The 16,879-nt window shown below is 32.3% G+C and overlaps 2 protein-coding genes across 2 annotated transcripts; both read left to right on the forward strand.

The window, feature by feature from the left end:
* Positions 1-1,946: 1,946 nt before the first annotated feature.
* On the forward strand, positions 1,947-6,081 carry LOC110625961 (non-specific lipid transfer protein GPI-anchored 2). Its single transcript, XM_021771673.2, has 3 exons — positions 1,947-2,460; positions 4,274-4,339; positions 5,819-6,081. Exons 1-3 carry the CDS (start codon positions 1,998-2,000, stop codon positions 5,944-5,946), a joined length of 657 nt encoding a protein of 218 aa, XP_021627365.1. The 5' UTR covers positions 1,947-1,997; the 3' UTR covers positions 5,947-6,081.
* A 2,835-nt stretch (positions 6,082-8,916) lies between these two features.
* Positions 8,917-11,296, forward strand: LOC110626584 (60S ribosomal protein L30). Its single transcript, XM_021772585.2, has 5 exons — positions 8,917-9,078; positions 9,208-9,313; positions 9,983-10,084; positions 10,847-10,915; positions 11,001-11,296. Exons 1-5 carry the CDS (start codon positions 9,058-9,060, stop codon positions 11,039-11,041), a joined length of 339 nt encoding a protein of 112 aa, XP_021628277.1. The 5' UTR covers positions 8,917-9,057; the 3' UTR covers positions 11,042-11,296.
* Positions 11,297-16,879: the final 5,583 nt, after the last annotated feature.

Genomic DNA, 16,879 nt, shown 5'->3' on the forward strand with positions numbered 1-16,879 from the left:
AAGAAAAAAAGTACTCAGACGAAAATCAAAGCTGTGAGTTCAGAAAATGACAGGGATCGAAAAGAACTCGGACTAAAGTCCAGGGCTAGAAAATGTCTGGAAGCCTAACAGGGCGAAAATGTTTAGAAGATCACTAGGGACATTGAGACAAGAAAATGCTCGGAAGAAAGTTAGGGCTAGAAATGCATGAACTCCTATCAGGAAGCTCGTCAAGGCATTTGATGCTAGAAGGCCACAAAACTCGTTAGGGCTGTACAATGCCAATAAGCTCGCAAGGGTTAGAAAAATACCCAGAAGCTCGCAAATGAACTTGGTGCCAAAAGATCGTCAAGGCTGTAACAAGCCAGGAAGCCTGTCAGGACTGTACAAGGCCAAGGAATTTGTAGTGGTTAGAAAAATGCCGAAAAGCTCATCAAGACATTCATGCCAGAAAGTCCGGAGGCACGTTAGGGCTAAGATCAGAACTAGAAAAATGGCCGAAAGCTCGTCAAGGCATTTGATGCTAGAAAGTCTGAAGGCGTGTCAAGGCTAAGATCAAGGCTAGAAAAATACCTAAAAAATTATCAAGGCATTATTATATCACTCGAACCAATTTTTGACAAGATATTAAACCTGATTGATCGACAAGGCAAGCAAGAAGAAAGCAAGGACATTATGCACTCAGCCTGGACAAACAAACCAAAATGACCGAGATCATGAAGACAACTATCATATTTGAATCTAAAAAATCGAAGAGTAGCGGGAGATCTCTGATGCTACATAAGAATTTTCAAAATAAGCCGTGAGCTGTTACCATAAGATAGGGCCATGTGGTAAGGTTTGATGAGCTGATAAGCGGTCCCACCCATAGAAAGAAAAACTTGGACCACCATATCCTCATAAAGACTCAGACGCCCGGATCCTCATGAAGACTCAGACGACCGTTGTATTCAAAACTAAGAGAAAGGAGACCCTGCCTCGGGACAAGTCGGTCTTAGGTCAGACAGACTAACTCTCTCAACTTCAGGGCTAATCTACATAAGGAAGTTATCGTTAAACAGTTACAATCCAACAGAACCCTTTTACGCCTGCAATCATGGGATACCTGACCAATTAACTGGTGAAGATCTCTTAGTAGCGAGTCGGCCACATCATCGTTGGATTATCAGGAAATACTATAATTAATCATTCTCTTACAGTATAAAAATCAACAATTAGAGAAACAAACGTACGCTATTCTCTCATACCAATACTCTGAATTCTAGACAATTCCTCACTCTCACCTTATTCTTTACTTTACTAACTTGAGCGTCCAACCTCTTTACTTTATTCTTTTTGCAGGTCTAGTCAATCATAGTATAACTCCACTTTGACCACGTCATCATTTTAGTTTCAGCAACATCAATAATATTTTTATTGACAATTACATATAATATATATTAATATTAATAATATTATTACTTAGATGTTAATATTATTATTTTTATCATTGTTTTGATACAAATTATTTATTATTTTAAAATAAATATAAAAATATTATAATTTTATGCATAAAAATTAAGATTTGACTAAAATTTAAAATTAATGTTAAAAAAAGTTAAAATAAGAATTAGAAATGAACTGAATTCATAAAAAAAATGTTTAGAAATATACTGAAATTTAATTTTAAATATGATTTTTAAAAATTGAAAAATTAAAAATTTAATTCCTTTTATGACTTTTAGCTAGAACCGTATATCTAATCTGGAACCCAACAGCTCTAATAACCATCGACAATTAGTAAGCGATGGACAATTAGTAATACTACAACTAAGAGATTGAAGAGTATAAATGCTAATGTTATTAATGCATCGACAACTAAGCTAGTGTAGACATAGACTTTGTTGGTAGTTAGATATTTATTGATTTTGGCTCATCTTCCATTCAAGTCCCATACCCCATTTTATAACTTTCAAATCTACTTTCCTTATTAACCTATAAAAGCTGCCTTTGCAACACAAACTCAACCACCGCACAAAATGCTCAGAATACGCACCTCCACAATTGTTGCCGTCATTTTCTTCTCCACAGTATGCCTGGTGTCTGCCCAAGCGCCCTCCCGTGCACCGTCTTCAGGCATGGAGCCATCGCCCCTATCGCCTTCAGCACCTACACCTTTCATGCCTCTAGCACCTTCAGCACCTACACCTTTCATGCCTCTAGGGCCGTCCTTGGGGCCGTCATCACTTGACTGCATGACGCCGCTGTTCAACATGTCAGATTGCTTGACTTATGTAGAGGAATCGAGTAACGTGACGGTGCCGGACAAGAATTGCTGCCCGGAGCTAGCCGGTTTGATCGATGGAAGTCCTATTTGTTTGTGTCAGCTGCTGAGTAATACTAGCTTGACGGAGTCTTATGGTATCAAGATCGACATCAATAGAGCTCTTAAACTTCCTTCTGTCTGTCGTATTAGCACTCCTCCGGTTAGCACGTGCGCAGGTACTTTTATTTTTCTTTTTTATATTTTTTTAATAATGAAAGATGGAATAAATTACAAATCAAATTTATATGTCCTAATAATTAATCATTTAGTTTCGATTTAAATCATCAAATTAAAAATTAAGTTTTAACATTTTTAATTAATTAAGTTATTGTATGAAATTTTAAAATTGTAAACTAATATTAAGTTAATTTAGTAATTAATTTTAATAAAAAATTAAAATAATTAATTTCAATAAAATATAAAGATTGAAAGATAATAAAAAAATATTCATCTAACTTGAGGTGGAGATCTCTAATTTTATATAAAACTTGTTTTAAATTATATTAATTATAGATTACACATATGCAGTGATGAAAAGTTGTTGCGCTAATAAAATACACTGCATATATGAAATTATAAAATTATTCATTTTTTAAATAATTCATTTTTCCCCTAAAATTTTTAAACAAATTAATTTATTAACATCCCATCTTATCGTTTTGCTTCTTCAATCATTTTTAGTACAATGTGTCTAAGCTGAAAATTTAAAAAGCTTAATGAAATTTTTTTTAATTATAATTTAATTCTTATAATATAAAAAATATATTAATTAATCTCTTAATTTTAAAAAATATATTAAAATTAACATAATAATATAAAGTTTAAAATTTTTTAATATAAAAAATTAATTAATATATTTTTTAAAATTTTAAAAAATATATTTAAAAGTAATTGTAAACGATATAGTTGGTTGACGGAGCCCGAAGGGAGTGCATTTTCAAAATATCTAAATAATAAATTTAATTTTAATAATATATAAATTGATTTCAGAATTTTGAAAAAATGAAATGATAAGGTAGGCTGGGCCGGTGAGGTTCTTTAATATGGTTGTTTTGATCCAATTTAATGTTGCCTTTGAACAAAAAAAAAAGAAATTTAATGTTGCCCCTATCAAGCCAACCTCGTCGGTGTCCCATCATCCAATCAATATCCGCGGCGACAGCTGTCGCCTGTTGTATCACATTTATCATAGGCCCGCTTTTATATTAATTATACTTTCTTAATCAATACAAAAGCTTTTTTTGTAAGACTAAGAGGGATATTATATAAATCTCATTCAATCTATTAAATTGAAAAATGAGAAAAATATATTCCTTCCATTGTAATAACATAAATTTGTTTTTATTTTTATGTTGATTAACATTATTATTTAAGCGATAAATTTTATTTAATCTTTTACTATTCCGTTTATTTACTTTATTAAAATTAAAATATTAATAAATAGATTTCTTTTTTTAAACATAATTATAATTTGCGACATAGAAAAGAAAAAAAAACATTCTAACTTTATTTTTTTTTGTTTTATTAACTTTTGGAAATAATTATTTCATATTTTTTTATTTAATTAATATGTTAATTAAGTAGTAATTATTATCAATGTTACATGCATCTGTTGAATAAAAGGAACCTCCCTTCTAATAAATTTTTTGAAATCCCATTTTAATAATTTTAGAATATATTAAACAATACAAAAATAAAGATTATTTTCTTTTATTATATTTTTCTAACAAATTTCACTTAGCCATCTCATTTCATTTCAAAACAAATTTCATTTTTACAGTAATTTTTGAAAATTTTTATTTGAATTTATTCAATAAAATTTTTTATCAGGATAAAGAATATAATATAATTAAATAATAATTTATTTTATTATTTATGATAAAATTGTATAATGTGAAATAAAATTTTACAGTAATAAAAAAATATATATAAATGCCAAAGGAAACTTTTAAAAGAGTCCATTAACTTCTTTTATTTGTTTCCTTTTAGCCTTGGGATACCCAGTGCCAGGTCCTGGATCAGGCCCAACACCCAGCAAAGGGGATATCGCACCAGGTATTTTAAACTTACTCGTGTTTCAATTCATTATTTAATTTTTGGAATAATTGCACCATTGATTTCTGTATTTTCTCAAATTTTGGTATTTCGTTTTATTTTTGTTAAAAAAAAAAAATCTTATAGTCGATTTACACACTCACACTCACACTCACACAGTCACACACACCACTATTCAATTCTATCTCCATCATTTCTTCATATAAAAAAAAAAATCTAACTTCTGTTTATTTTTCATTTTTTATTATTATTTCTACTATTACTAAATCATAAACTTGTAATTGGTTTAATATTTTTTCCATTTTTTATTTATAAAATATATTAGAGAATATTATTTTTTTTAATTTCTCTAGTTTAATGCTTAGTACTCTTATTTTTAAAATTATATTAGTTAGTTCATAAAATTCCATTAACTCTTTAGTTTTTTTGTCCATTGTTAGTTATCATCCAAAGAAGTGGAAAATTACCATTGGAATTAAAAAAAAAAATTAGCCTCCATTTATTTATAAATAATAATTTATATTTAGAAAATGTTTTTCATAAAAAATATCTTCTAATAAAATAATTTATTTTTTATTATTTAATTTTAATTTAAAAAATAAAATTTATTAATAAATTTATATATGGAGTCCTTAATAAACCTCTCACGATACGGAAAATAATTTTCTCTTTTCTAAAATTTAAGTCATTTTTCTTAAAACGTTTTACTTTTCCTTTTAAATGGAAAAATATTTTTGAGTTCATTAAATTTTCTGAATAGTTCAAATACTAGAATATATAAAAAATAGTTTTTTTAAAATATTTTTCATAAAATAAATGGAGTTTTAGAAAATAAAGAGACGATATATTTGTGTTTTACAAATTACATAGGCTGAACAAAATTTAAATTAATACTTAAAATGAATAAAGGGACTAAAGAGTAAAAGAATAAAAATACAAAGCTCACTTGATGTATTTTTTTTAAAAAAAATAAGAAAATTAAATAATTAATTTTAGAGAGATTAGATAGTTATTTTTTTATATTCTTTATCATATCCAAGTAAATTCATATTCTTAGAGTTAATGCATATTCTCCTGTTTGGGTTTAATCATCGGAATTCAATTGAACTCCTACATAATTATACATGATTTTTATTTTTTTAAAAAAATATTTAAATTAAAAAGAACTAAATTTTTTCATTTTACACTTAAAAATTACAAAAAAAATCAATTAAATTATATTCTCACAAAGGATTGAGAATGTATTTGCCCAAGTTATTAGTTGGGTGTAAATAAAATCTAAATATATATAAATGGATTTTTTATTGGTGAAAATTGCATTTTAAAAAGATTTAATTGAATTAATAAAAAGAAATTAATTGAATTATATTCTTCCAAATTTAAATATATATTTAAATTAAAATTAATATATATATATATATATTTTTTTTTATTGGTAACATTGTATTTTAAAAATATTAAAGGAAGAAAATATTTCAGGTGTTATGTCACCGTCAGGTTTAGCAAGCAGTCCATCAGCCGGAGTTAATGGAGCTTCAAACATTGCAGGCTCTTCTCAAGCATTTATTATTGGCTTAGCATTCTCATTTCTTCTAACATTATTCTGAGGAAATTTCTGGGTATTTGTGATATTTTCAGAGATGTTTGTAGTTTGATTGTTCAAATGTTGTAATCAGATATGTACACTATTTATGGAACCCACCAATAATTTTAAACATTTATGTTGGAGTTTTTTTATTTAATTCTTCTTCCTAGCTAGCATCTTTCCATGTATATTACTTTTTGATTTGCCATCCTTAAATTTGTAGATTTTCTAGTTTCTTATTTTTATACTATGGAGTTTGTAATTCTAGAATGGATTTCAAAATTTTAAGTGCACTTCAAAATGGATTAAATTTTTATATTATTATAGTACGGTAAATATTGATCCGTTATTAACAAATAAAAATATATTAATAAAAATAAATTTTCTATTATAATATGGTCTGTTTTTAATTGTAATAATAACAGATTTACTGATTTAGTAATAAATTAATAATAAAATATTTATTATTAATGTCATTTTTTTCTTAAAAAATAATAACAATTTTTTTATTATAAATTCGATTATAAAAGATACTAAAAGATAAATCTATTATTAAACTATTTATGTGCAATGATGTAATTTCTAGTACTAAATCCATTATTTTTGTTCACCAAAATACTTTCATTGTATGTTTTTTCCCTCAAATAGAATGTCCTCTTTTAAGGGCCTAATAAAAGCATGATGTCATCAAAAAATTAAATAAATTAAGTGTAAAATTTTACTTGTAAATTTTTTTTTATTGTTGTTAAATTAAATAATCCAAATTGATTATATCTGATGGCAATCCACATAAGGAAAAGAAGTTTAAAACTCTCGAAGAGAAGCAACAATGATCAAAGCCCCCTTGAAGCTAGTAGGGGGATTAGTGGCACTAAGAGGGAAAAACTTATATTTAGATGCACAGTAGAGATTCAATCAATGGGGTTTTTAAATCCCCTTGTGGCCTACTTTTGTTATCTCTTCAAACCTTAATTTAACTCTTAAATGAATTGGTCTTTTATTAAAAAAGCCTAATATTTAAACCTTTTAGTTAACATTTAATATAATGAATTTAGACCCATTGATATCTCCTGCCAATATGTATATTTTTATTTTATCTTAAGCTCTCATTTCCATATGTGTAACTCGTTGGGTTTATGAAATAGTTTGGTTGCACATAATTTATTTTATAATTTAAATCGACCTGAAATATCTTAAGCTCTCATTCTCATATTTAGACCCATTGATATCTCATGAACATGTATGGAATTATATCAGGTGTAATATGATATATAGTAAGTTTGCTACGGTCTCCGACGACCTGAACCCTAACACTAGTAATAGTCCAATTTTCGAGTTGTTACAGTTGGCGAGAGTTCTCAAAAGGAAATACCATCATTGCACCTATTTTCTCCATACTAAATTTGGTAGTCCACCTCCATGGGATTGGCAAAGTATCCTATGGGGAAGAGGAGTTCTTGAAGAAGGCTTAAGGTGGCAAGTCAGTTCTAATGAATCTATTCTGTACAAACATTTTCTCCTACATGATCCAGATATTAAAGTTAATTTTGATGCTGCTACCGACTCCAAAGATTGTAGGGGAGCCATTGCTATCATTGCCCGGGATTCGGGTGATAATGTTCTATTTTGCCATTGTAAGGTTATTACAGACATTAGTAATCTCTTAGTTTTGGAAGGTGTTACTTGCAGAGAAGCTGAAATCCTTAATGGCTCGAGAAGCTAAAGCATGAGCAGATTTGTTGCCATTTCTTTTAACATGAGAAAAGGAGATTGTGTTAAAAGATCGAGACATGTCTAGAACATACTTGATCAACCCTTTAATAGAGATGAGAATATTGTGACCAGTAGTAGCCTTGATCACCATCAAGGAATCTCCTTCAAAGACAAGATAAAAGAAACCTCTATGAGAAGTTTGGGGTGACCTCAAAAAAAATGGATCCATAAGGAACTGAAGATCCGCTTTTAGCTGCTCTTCATAAATGATAATGGTATCCTATGCATGGATTTAGTTATTTACGCGGACACTTGAGGAAGGAGCAAAACGCAGAAGGTTTCTTGAAAAATTTAGTATTTATCATAAAGGCGATCTATATTTTGCTCTGATAGGATGGCCGAGATGTCACTTATCAGGCTTTCTTCGCTCTCTTGAGTCGCTCTTAGTGGAACGATAGGAGCTGGGGTGTAGATGGGACCATCAGAAGAGGAGCTTGAGGCGAAACCTCCACTGAGAGTAAGAGAAGAAGAGGAAATACTTTTATTTATCTTAAGAGAAAATGAAAAATAGAAGTTACCATGAAAGCAAGAGAGTATAAACAAGAAAGAAAGGACGACCAAGTATTGACAGAAGCAAAGATTGCATTTGAAAGCAAAAGAGATATATGGAGAAGATGCAGCTCGACTAATAGGGCAACCATTATTAAAGAGCTAAGTAGGCAAAACGGCATGAGTAGGAAAAGATCAATTTCAATGTGCTACATGCCCTAAATTGTGAGAATAATTGTCTCCTTCGAATATAAAGAATTGAAGACCAGCGGGGAACCTCTGATGTTACATAAAAATCACTTAAAGTGAGTCATGAGTTATCACCACAAATAAATGCATTTTTTTTAATTCGATAATGTTTTAAATTTAAAGGCATTTTTTTTAGAAATAAATAGTTCACTTTTTAAAAATGGTACAAAATAAGTTGAAATTTATTTTTTTCGTTAAATGGTAATTTAACATTAATTTACAATTTGTGATTTTATTGATGAGATTATTAAAATTTAAATAAATAAACTTATTGTTGACAAGAATTTAACATTGGGTTTGCATGTATTTCCTTTTCTGTATATATATATTTATAAGAAATTCTTGTACCATATTGTACACAAGTAGATTGCGGATAACCAAAGATCTGCATTGAACGCCTTAAGCTAATCCAAAATGGGAATATACATAGCGAGATTAAGGGGTAATTTATTTTCGATAAGGCGTACAGTAATCCTGCATCCAAACGGGAGCATAAAACCCTAGCACTGTGCTGGATCCTATAAATTCGTTTCTTTAGCTGGGTTTAGGGTTTCTTCGCTGTGGTGAGGGTAACGTAATAGCTTTGGCGGATTATCTCGTCGAAAGGACACGACCGGTAACCATGGTGGCCGCCAAGAAGACCGTAAGTCTATCTCTGTCATCACCCGATCCTCATATTCTTTTTCTTTTGGTATTTTTTTTTCTTCGAATGGGATTCAGATATAGAGGATTAAAATTAGTTTGATAATGCTTTGTGTTTTTTGCATTGCAGAAGAAGACTCATGAGAGTATCAACAACAGGCTGGCTCTGGTTATGAAGAGTGGGAAGTACACCTTGGGTTACAAGACTGTACTCAAATCTCTCAGGAATTCCAAAGGTATATTTTTTTTCTTGCACAAGCACTGTACTCTAGGTTTTGCTTTTCTCTTTGCTGTACTTTCATTTGGGTCTTGATTTCTGTTTTTATCAAATGGGCGTCAACTGGCCGTTGGTTTATTTGTTGGGGCTTTTATTGGTTTCTTGAATCTGGACGCCCTTTTTTCTCCAACTTAATGAGTAGCCTTGGTCTGTTTGCTAATCGCTGTTCTTCGTTACTTGAAGAACATAGAAGTTTCCTTTCTGTTTGTGTCTAGTTGGTGATTTCATTGTTTTTATAATTGCCTTCTGTTTAATCATGTATAAGCTAAGGTGAGGAAAGCTTTTAACCTGATTTCTTTGTATTTCTCCTGTGTGTTAGTTCTAAGGAAGGAATAACGTACATGCTCATATCAGGGAGAAAAAAATGTGTTGCCTAATAGTTATCATACTATAAATTGTTCTATCCTGCCTAACGATATAGGTAAGAGGAATTGAATTTGTTGCTAGTCTTGAACAGTAAGAAACTTTAGCTTAAATTGGGTTTGTTTCCTCTCATAATTTCATAATTATTTACAGTGTGCCATTTTCCGAGTGTGCTATGAATTATTCTAGTGTTATGATGTAAATTATTTCAGTTTCTTAACAGCCCATTGGTTAAATATCTAATTTTCTATGTTCGTGTCTACAGGGAAGCTGATCATCATTGCTAACAACTGTCCTCCCCTTAGGAAGTCTGAGATAGAGTACTATGCAATGTTGGCAAAAGTTGGAGTTCACCACTACAATGGCAGTGAGTATATTGGCCTAATACCGATGTTTCTTTGTTTCATGTCATTTTTCATGATGTGCACACCCCTTAGGATTGCGTTCCTAATAGATGTGGAAGCTTTTTAGTCGTAGCTTTTGCAATATTGAACTTAATTCGTGGTGCTCTTGGGGAATTCTCCATTGAGCCCTTTCTTATTCCACCTACAAGGCACCCCTTTTTGGATCCTCACATAAGTTGTTTCCAAAATATTTTTTTATCTATTTATTTATTTATTTTTATCTTTGATTCTTCAAGAAGTCGATGGGTATGTTTAAAAGCAGTAATCTTAAGCATGCACTTGATGTGATTCATAATGATATCAAACATCTTTGTTAGGTGTTTATAAACGCAGCTTGTAAAGTTTCTAGAGGTTGGTTTTCATAGTTGTATAGAATTTTGCCAAATGTTTTGTGCATTCTGGTCTAGTTTTTGTCAAAATTTGTGCATTTTTTATACAGCAGTTGCTATGTGCGATTATAAAGAGATCTTAGTGTCTGATGAATCTTTTAGCCTTGATGGGATAGATTGAACACAACTGAAAACTTTAAGCTTGTTGCATCCAAGTGGTTTTGTACATCTGCTCTTACTTTTTTTCTTAATTTTATAGTTGCCATTACAACATTCACAACTACTACTAGCTTTGAGTTGGAGAGAGGATGGTTGAAATTGTTTATCATCAATGTAATAATTAAGGTTGTCATATTTCTTTAAATTTTTGCTGACCTTTTATCGTGATTATTTCAGACAACGTAGACTTGGGTACTGCCTGTGGAAAATATTACAGAGTATGCTGCCTCAGCATTGTTGATCCAGGTGAGTAAAGAAGGCTACCATTTTCTTTCTTATTAGATGTCATCTTTACAGTTTTTCTGACTGTGGTACTCGATGTATTTTTTAGGTGATTCCGATATCATTAAGAGCATGCCTGGTGACCATTAGTCCAGGAGGAAATTCCCTCTAGTATTTTATCAATTTTCTCCTTGCTGGGTTGGTTGGGCTGTGGGTTTTCAGTTGCGAACTATGATACTTGTTGACAAGAACAATTTTGTGTGGAACTTGTGAAGCTCCTATTGGTAGCCCTTTTAGTAGTTTTCATTTAATCTGAAATTATTACCTAGATGAAATTTCTTGCTGGATGTTGACCTTATACGAGTTCTTTCCTGAAATGGCGCAATTTTATATTACCATTTTACAGTTTTGAGTCCCCTGTTTGCTCCGTTTTTCAACGTTTTATAAATAAAAAATCTGAACGTTAATTTGAATGATGCAGTTCCCTCGTAGATTATCTATGGGAATCTGTTAGGTGTTAACCTAACAGATTTGGCGGTTATGGAAATTTCTAAATTTAGTAGAAAGGGAAGGGCGTTTGAGAGAAGAAAAGAGGGAATTAAAAGTAACAATTAACAGATTTGGTGGTTATGGAAATTTAGTAGAAAGGGAAGGGCGTTTGAGAGGAGAAGAGAGAATTAGAAAAATTAGAGAGAGATGTTGGCTTTATTAATTATGAATACTTGTATACAAGTGTGAATTCAGCATATTATTTATTTCTATATCTATTCTTATATTTAGTCCTTTATCCCTTTGAGTACAAGCGTGCAAAGTCTGAAAATGTGCGATCATGAAGGATTGATCCTCCCAGGTGTCTTCTTTTGGAAAAAGGTGCTGCTATTAAACTAACACTTGAGGTACGGATTGCCCATTTCGAAGTATCACTCTAGTTTGAAGGACTTGTTGGGGAGCCATCACCACTTATCCTCAGTGAATATTGTCAACTGTTGCAAGGGTACTACTTCATCTCCAATTCTTTTTTTCAATAAGAAGACATGGAGACATGGAAGACTGTGGATTACGTAGGCAGTTTCAGTTTCTAAGCAACAGGTTCCACCCTAAACAGTACTTTGAAAGGACCAAAGTACTTAGCTGAAATTTTGAGAGCTTTCCTCACAGCAATTGAACTCTACCTATATGGTTGAAGCTTTAGATAAATTTAATCTCTCACTTGAAATCTCTTCATTTTCTTATTGTCAGCCTATTGTTTTATTTTATTCCTTGCAACTTCCAAATTGCTCTTCAGAATGTTAGCCATTTTCTATCTTTGTTTAAAGAAATCCTCCACCGATCCTATTGAAATACCCTTAGAAGGAATCTGCTATCTTTGTTTAAAGAAATCCTACTCCGATTCTATTGAAATACCCTTAGAAGGAATTGCCGTCAGCATAGGGGTTAATACCCATAAAGAGCCTCAAATGGAGTTATTCTAATGGAGCTAGACCATTCTGCAAGAGAAAGCTATTTAGCCCAGCAACTAGGTCCGTCAATCCTAATGGTGGTATGTAGAGTTATACCACCATTCTATAAGAGAAAGCCATTTAGTCCAGGAGCTAGGTCTGTCAATGAGTCATGCATCTCATGTACCCTTCCAAACATTGGTTTAATCTTTTTGTCACGCAATGCTAAAATAGAGAGTATTGTTCAAGATTTTAAATTTTTTTTTTCCAAAATAGGCTTGTAAAAAGCTTATCTCTATCGGAGACTATGGAATTGGATGCCCCATGTAGCTTATAAATGTTATCCACAAATAGTTTGGCAACAGAAGCAGCAGTAAATGGGTGAGACAAGGCAATAAAATGAGCATGTTTAGTAAATCGACATATAACTACTAAGATGATGGTGTCTTTGCCATTTGACTTGAGTAATTGTTCAATGAAATCCATTGTGAGATGTTGCCAAGCTTGTGAGGGTAAGGGCAGAGGCTGCAAGAGGCCTGGTGTGTTGCAATGCTCCCATTTGCATTGAGCACATTGGTCACATTTCTTGATCAATGCAGGACATCTGTCTGCATACTAGGCTAGTAAAAGTGCTGCTTAAGCCTGTGATACGTGGAATTAACCCCTGAATAACCTCCCAATGTTAGTAGCTTTCCCCACAAAGATTCGATCCTTATAATACAATAGACTCTGCTTCAACTGAAATAGACTGGCAGCAGTAGCATCAATAGACAATTAAGGAATAAGTTTGGCAGCCTTAGGGTCTTGCTCATAATTATTGAGGACTAAGAGCACCCAAGTTGGTTTAGTGGTAGCAGTCAAGCTATATGTGGTTGGGAGAAGTAGGCCTTCTTGACAAGGCATCAGCCACTTTGTTATTTATGCCCTTTCTGTACAATATTCTATAGTCAAGCCCCAATATTTTTGAGATGCCTTTCTGCTGTAATTGAGTGTGAAGCCTCTATTCCAACAAAAACTTAATATTCTCATGGTCAGTTTTGATGAAGAATACTTCATGTTCAAGATAGTGCTGCCATTTTGTCATAGCAAAGATAATGATAAGCAACTCTTTCTCATAAACTAACAGATATTGAGTCCTAGGGCCAAAGGCTTTAGAAATGAAAGCTACAGGGTGTCCATTTTGCTGCAGCATCGCTTCCATCACTTTATTGCTTGCATCCATTTTCACCACAAAGGATTGGCTAAAATTAGGAAGTGCTAGAACTGGAGCAGAAACTATAGCCTCCTTAAGGTTTTCAAAGGCCTTTTGTGTACTATCAGTCCAACAAACCCATCATTCTTCAATAAATAAGTTAAAAGGGCTTGGTAATGACCTCATAATTTCTGATAAATTTTCTATAGTAATCCATTAACCCCAAGAAACTTCTAAGTCATTACCTTAACCTTGGTAGGATCAGTAGAAACCCCTTTTGCTGAGATAATGTGTTCTAAATAGTCAATAGAAATTTGATCAAAGGAGCATTTGGACAGTTTAGCATATAAATGCTGATCTTTCAGAACTTGGAACACTTCTTCTAAGTGCATCAAGTGTTCTTCCAAATTAGGGCTGTAAATAAGTATGTTGTCAAAAAAAGACTAAAATAAATTTTCTCAAAAAGCACTGAAGAATATGGTTGAGGAGGGCTTGAAAAGTGGCCGGGGCATTTGTGAGGCTAAACGGCATGACAACAAACTTGAAATGGCCATTGTGGGTTTGGATGCAGTCTTTGGAATATCTTATGGTTGCATTCTAATTTGATGGTAGCCAAACTTGAGGTCAATTTTTGAAAGCACCCTAGACTCATGCAGTTCATCAAGGATATCATCAATGATAGGGATGGAAAATTTATTTTTGACAATTTGATCAGAGTTTTTTTGTAGTCGACACAAAACCTCCAAGATCCATTTTTTTCTTGACTACTAACATAGGGGAGGCAAATGGGCTTTTACTTGGTTGAATGACCAAATTCTCAAGCATTTCAGTCACCAATTTTTCAATTTCAGCCTTTTGATAATGGGTACCTATAAGGCCTTATGTTGCTAGGTTAAGTGTGTGGCTGTAATGAAATGGTGTGATCATGTGTCTTAAAGGGTGGCAAGCCCTTAGGTTCTTCAAATAGACCTGTATACTTATGCAGTAATGACTGCGATTGAGATGAAAAAGAAGAATCCCCTGCTGGTATCCACTTAGTATCCCTTAAACTACTAATAGCTGAGTCTTGATCCTGCAACTGAATGCAAATTGCAAAAAAGGGTTGTTGAAGTCATCTCCTCGTTTATGCATTAGCTGAGAAAGAGTCTCACAAGGCAAAAGTAAAGCCGTAGGTTCTGTCTCCGTCAGCCCCTTAAGTGTCACAATATTGCCATTTCTCTGGAATGAAATCTGAGTAGTTTCAAAGTCAGAGAATAGGGTTAAAGCTCTTCATTCAATCCACCCCGAGAATTATATCATAGCCTTTAAAATCTAATACTCTAAGGTCAAATTGGAATGCAGAATACTGAATTTTCCATTCAAAGCCAGTACAAATCCCTGAGCTATGGATTTTTCTCCCATATGCCACTGTTATAGATGTAGTTGTTCCCTTTAACAAGGGCAATTTCAGTTCCTCAGCTACCCTTCGATCCTAGAAACGTATCAATGAGAGTGACTAATTGTCTATTTTTGTACTTTCCCAACACCTTAATAGTATCAACTCCTTGAGTCCCTTGTAGAGCATTAACAGACAGAGTGACTTCTTCTATATTATCCTCCAGCTGCACTGAGGCTCCTTCCTGTTTCATTTCTCCCACCATTTCCTTCGCTGCTTCATCCATTTGGACCACCATGGCTGTCTTGTTTCTACATACATGCCTAGGGAAGTACCTCTCCCCACACCTATAGCAAGGTTTCTGAATTTTCTTGTCTGATTGTGAGGTTTGAGTGGGCTACTGGATAAGGTCTTGGTTAACCAAACCAATACTGGTGGATCATTGTGTTTTTATAGGTTTGTTGGGATATATGGAGTTAGACTTCCATGATTGAGAAGTGTCCGGATTTGGAGGTTTGGGGGTATAATTGAAGCTTTGGTTAGGCAAGGAACTTTGATTGAAAAGAATGAAATTTTGATTATAGGTACTGTTTCTGTGAGGTGGTACATTGGTTTGAAAGCTTTTAGTGAAGGGCTTAGTTTTTTTTACTGCCCTCCACCAGCTATTTTTGAAGCTTAGCATGCTCACATGCTTGTAACAATGAATTAGGCTTTAACATCCTCATCATTGGCCTGATCTCATCCTTGAGTCCCTTAAATAAACATAAACAGAAATTAAGGTTCTTCAAGATCCAGCATCAATGTTTCCATTCTCACTCTTAGTTTCTCAAATTTGTCTTGGTACATCCCTTCTATCAACGCTACCCTCCTATCTAACCTTTATGAACCCCTCTATCACGTCTCCCAGCTCAAGTTCCTCAAATCTCGGATTTTTTTTATTTTCAAATTCCTCCCACACATTAGCTCTATCGTTCTTCTTCCAATTATGATACCAAGCAGCTGCCCTATCTATCAAGAAAAGGCTAGCAATCCCCACTCTTTGGTCTTCGGGCACCTTGTAAACCTCGAAATATTTGACGCCATTTCTAATCTATGCTCTAGGCTTGATTCCTTCAAAAGTAATCAACTTAATTTTAGAAAGATGATTACCTTTAGATTCAGTGTTGGGTATCACTGCTACAGGTCCTGGATGAGATCTTTCTGAGTTTCCACCATCTGACCCGTAGGAATAGGTAAGATTCCTCGGCTTTTACTACTAGCCCCGTCTCCTTCGACCTCTTTCCCTTTACTCCTTATCAACTGGATTAGTAAGGCCTTCAATTCATCCGGAACAAAGGTCTTGATATCAGTTATGTTTGCGACTATGTCTTCTCGAATACACAACCTCATTTCTTCATTTCTTTTATTTCATTAGAATTCTTGCGGAAACCTTGCTCCAGATCTCGTACTTAGAGGTGTAATGGAATTGAGACTAGTTGAGTTTTGTAAAATTTAGATTGGTTTGTTTAAAAATTTTATAAATTTAAATCCACTCGAAATCTAATATTTAGCTTTATCTCCTCTCAAAAATTAAATATTATATTCGAGTTTAATTTAAATTCGATTTGTGAAAAACTCATTTAAACTAATAATGAATCTAATTCAAATTCAAACTCAAAAACTCGTTTAAACTAATAACAAGTTTAATTCAAGTTCAACTTCATAAACTCGTTTAAATTAATAACGAGTCTAATTTAAGTTAAAACTCGATAACAAAACTTAATTAATTTAAATTTTTAAATATTAAAATTTTAAATTAAAATACAAAAAAAAATTTTAATAAAATTAAATATAATTTAATTAAAATATATTATAATCAAATTCTTAATTTAAAATACAATATAATAGAAAGTGAAATTTATATTTATAGAGAAGTTTCACCTCTCTATTTCTATAAATTTTCGATGTGAGATTAAAGATATTATTTTAATAATCTTCAATAC

The sequence above is a fragment of the Manihot esculenta genome, chromosome 11 (genome assembly GCF_001659605.2).
Source record: "Manihot esculenta cultivar AM560-2 chromosome 11, M.esculenta_v8, whole genome shotgun sequence".
Lineage (NCBI taxonomy): Eukaryota > Viridiplantae > Streptophyta > Magnoliopsida > Malpighiales > Euphorbiaceae > Manihot > Manihot esculenta.

Bases quoted from the DNA above. Each gene is read 5' to 3' on its own strand.
- LOC110625961 (XM_021771673.2), top strand. From the start codon at position 1,998: ATGCTCAGAATACGCACCTCCACAATTGTTGCCGTCATTTTCTTCTCC. The intron at 2,461-4,273 runs GTACTTTTATTT...GTTTCCTTTTAG, and splicing joins TCCGGTTAGCACGTGCGCAG to CCTTGGGATACCCAGTGCCA. The intron at 4,340-5,818 runs GTATTTTAAACT...AAAATATTTCAG, and splicing joins CAAAGGGGATATCGCACCAG to GTGTTATGTCACCGTCAGGT.
- LOC110626584 (XM_021772585.2), top strand. From the start codon at position 9,058: ATGGTGGCCGCCAAGAAGACC. The intron at 9,079-9,207 runs GTAAGTCTATCT...TTTGCATTGCAG, and splicing joins TGGTGGCCGCCAAGAAGACC to AAGAAGACTCATGAGAGTAT. The intron at 9,314-9,982 runs GTATATTTTTTT...TCGTGTCTACAG, and splicing joins ATCTCTCAGGAATTCCAAAG to GGAAGCTGATCATCATTGCT.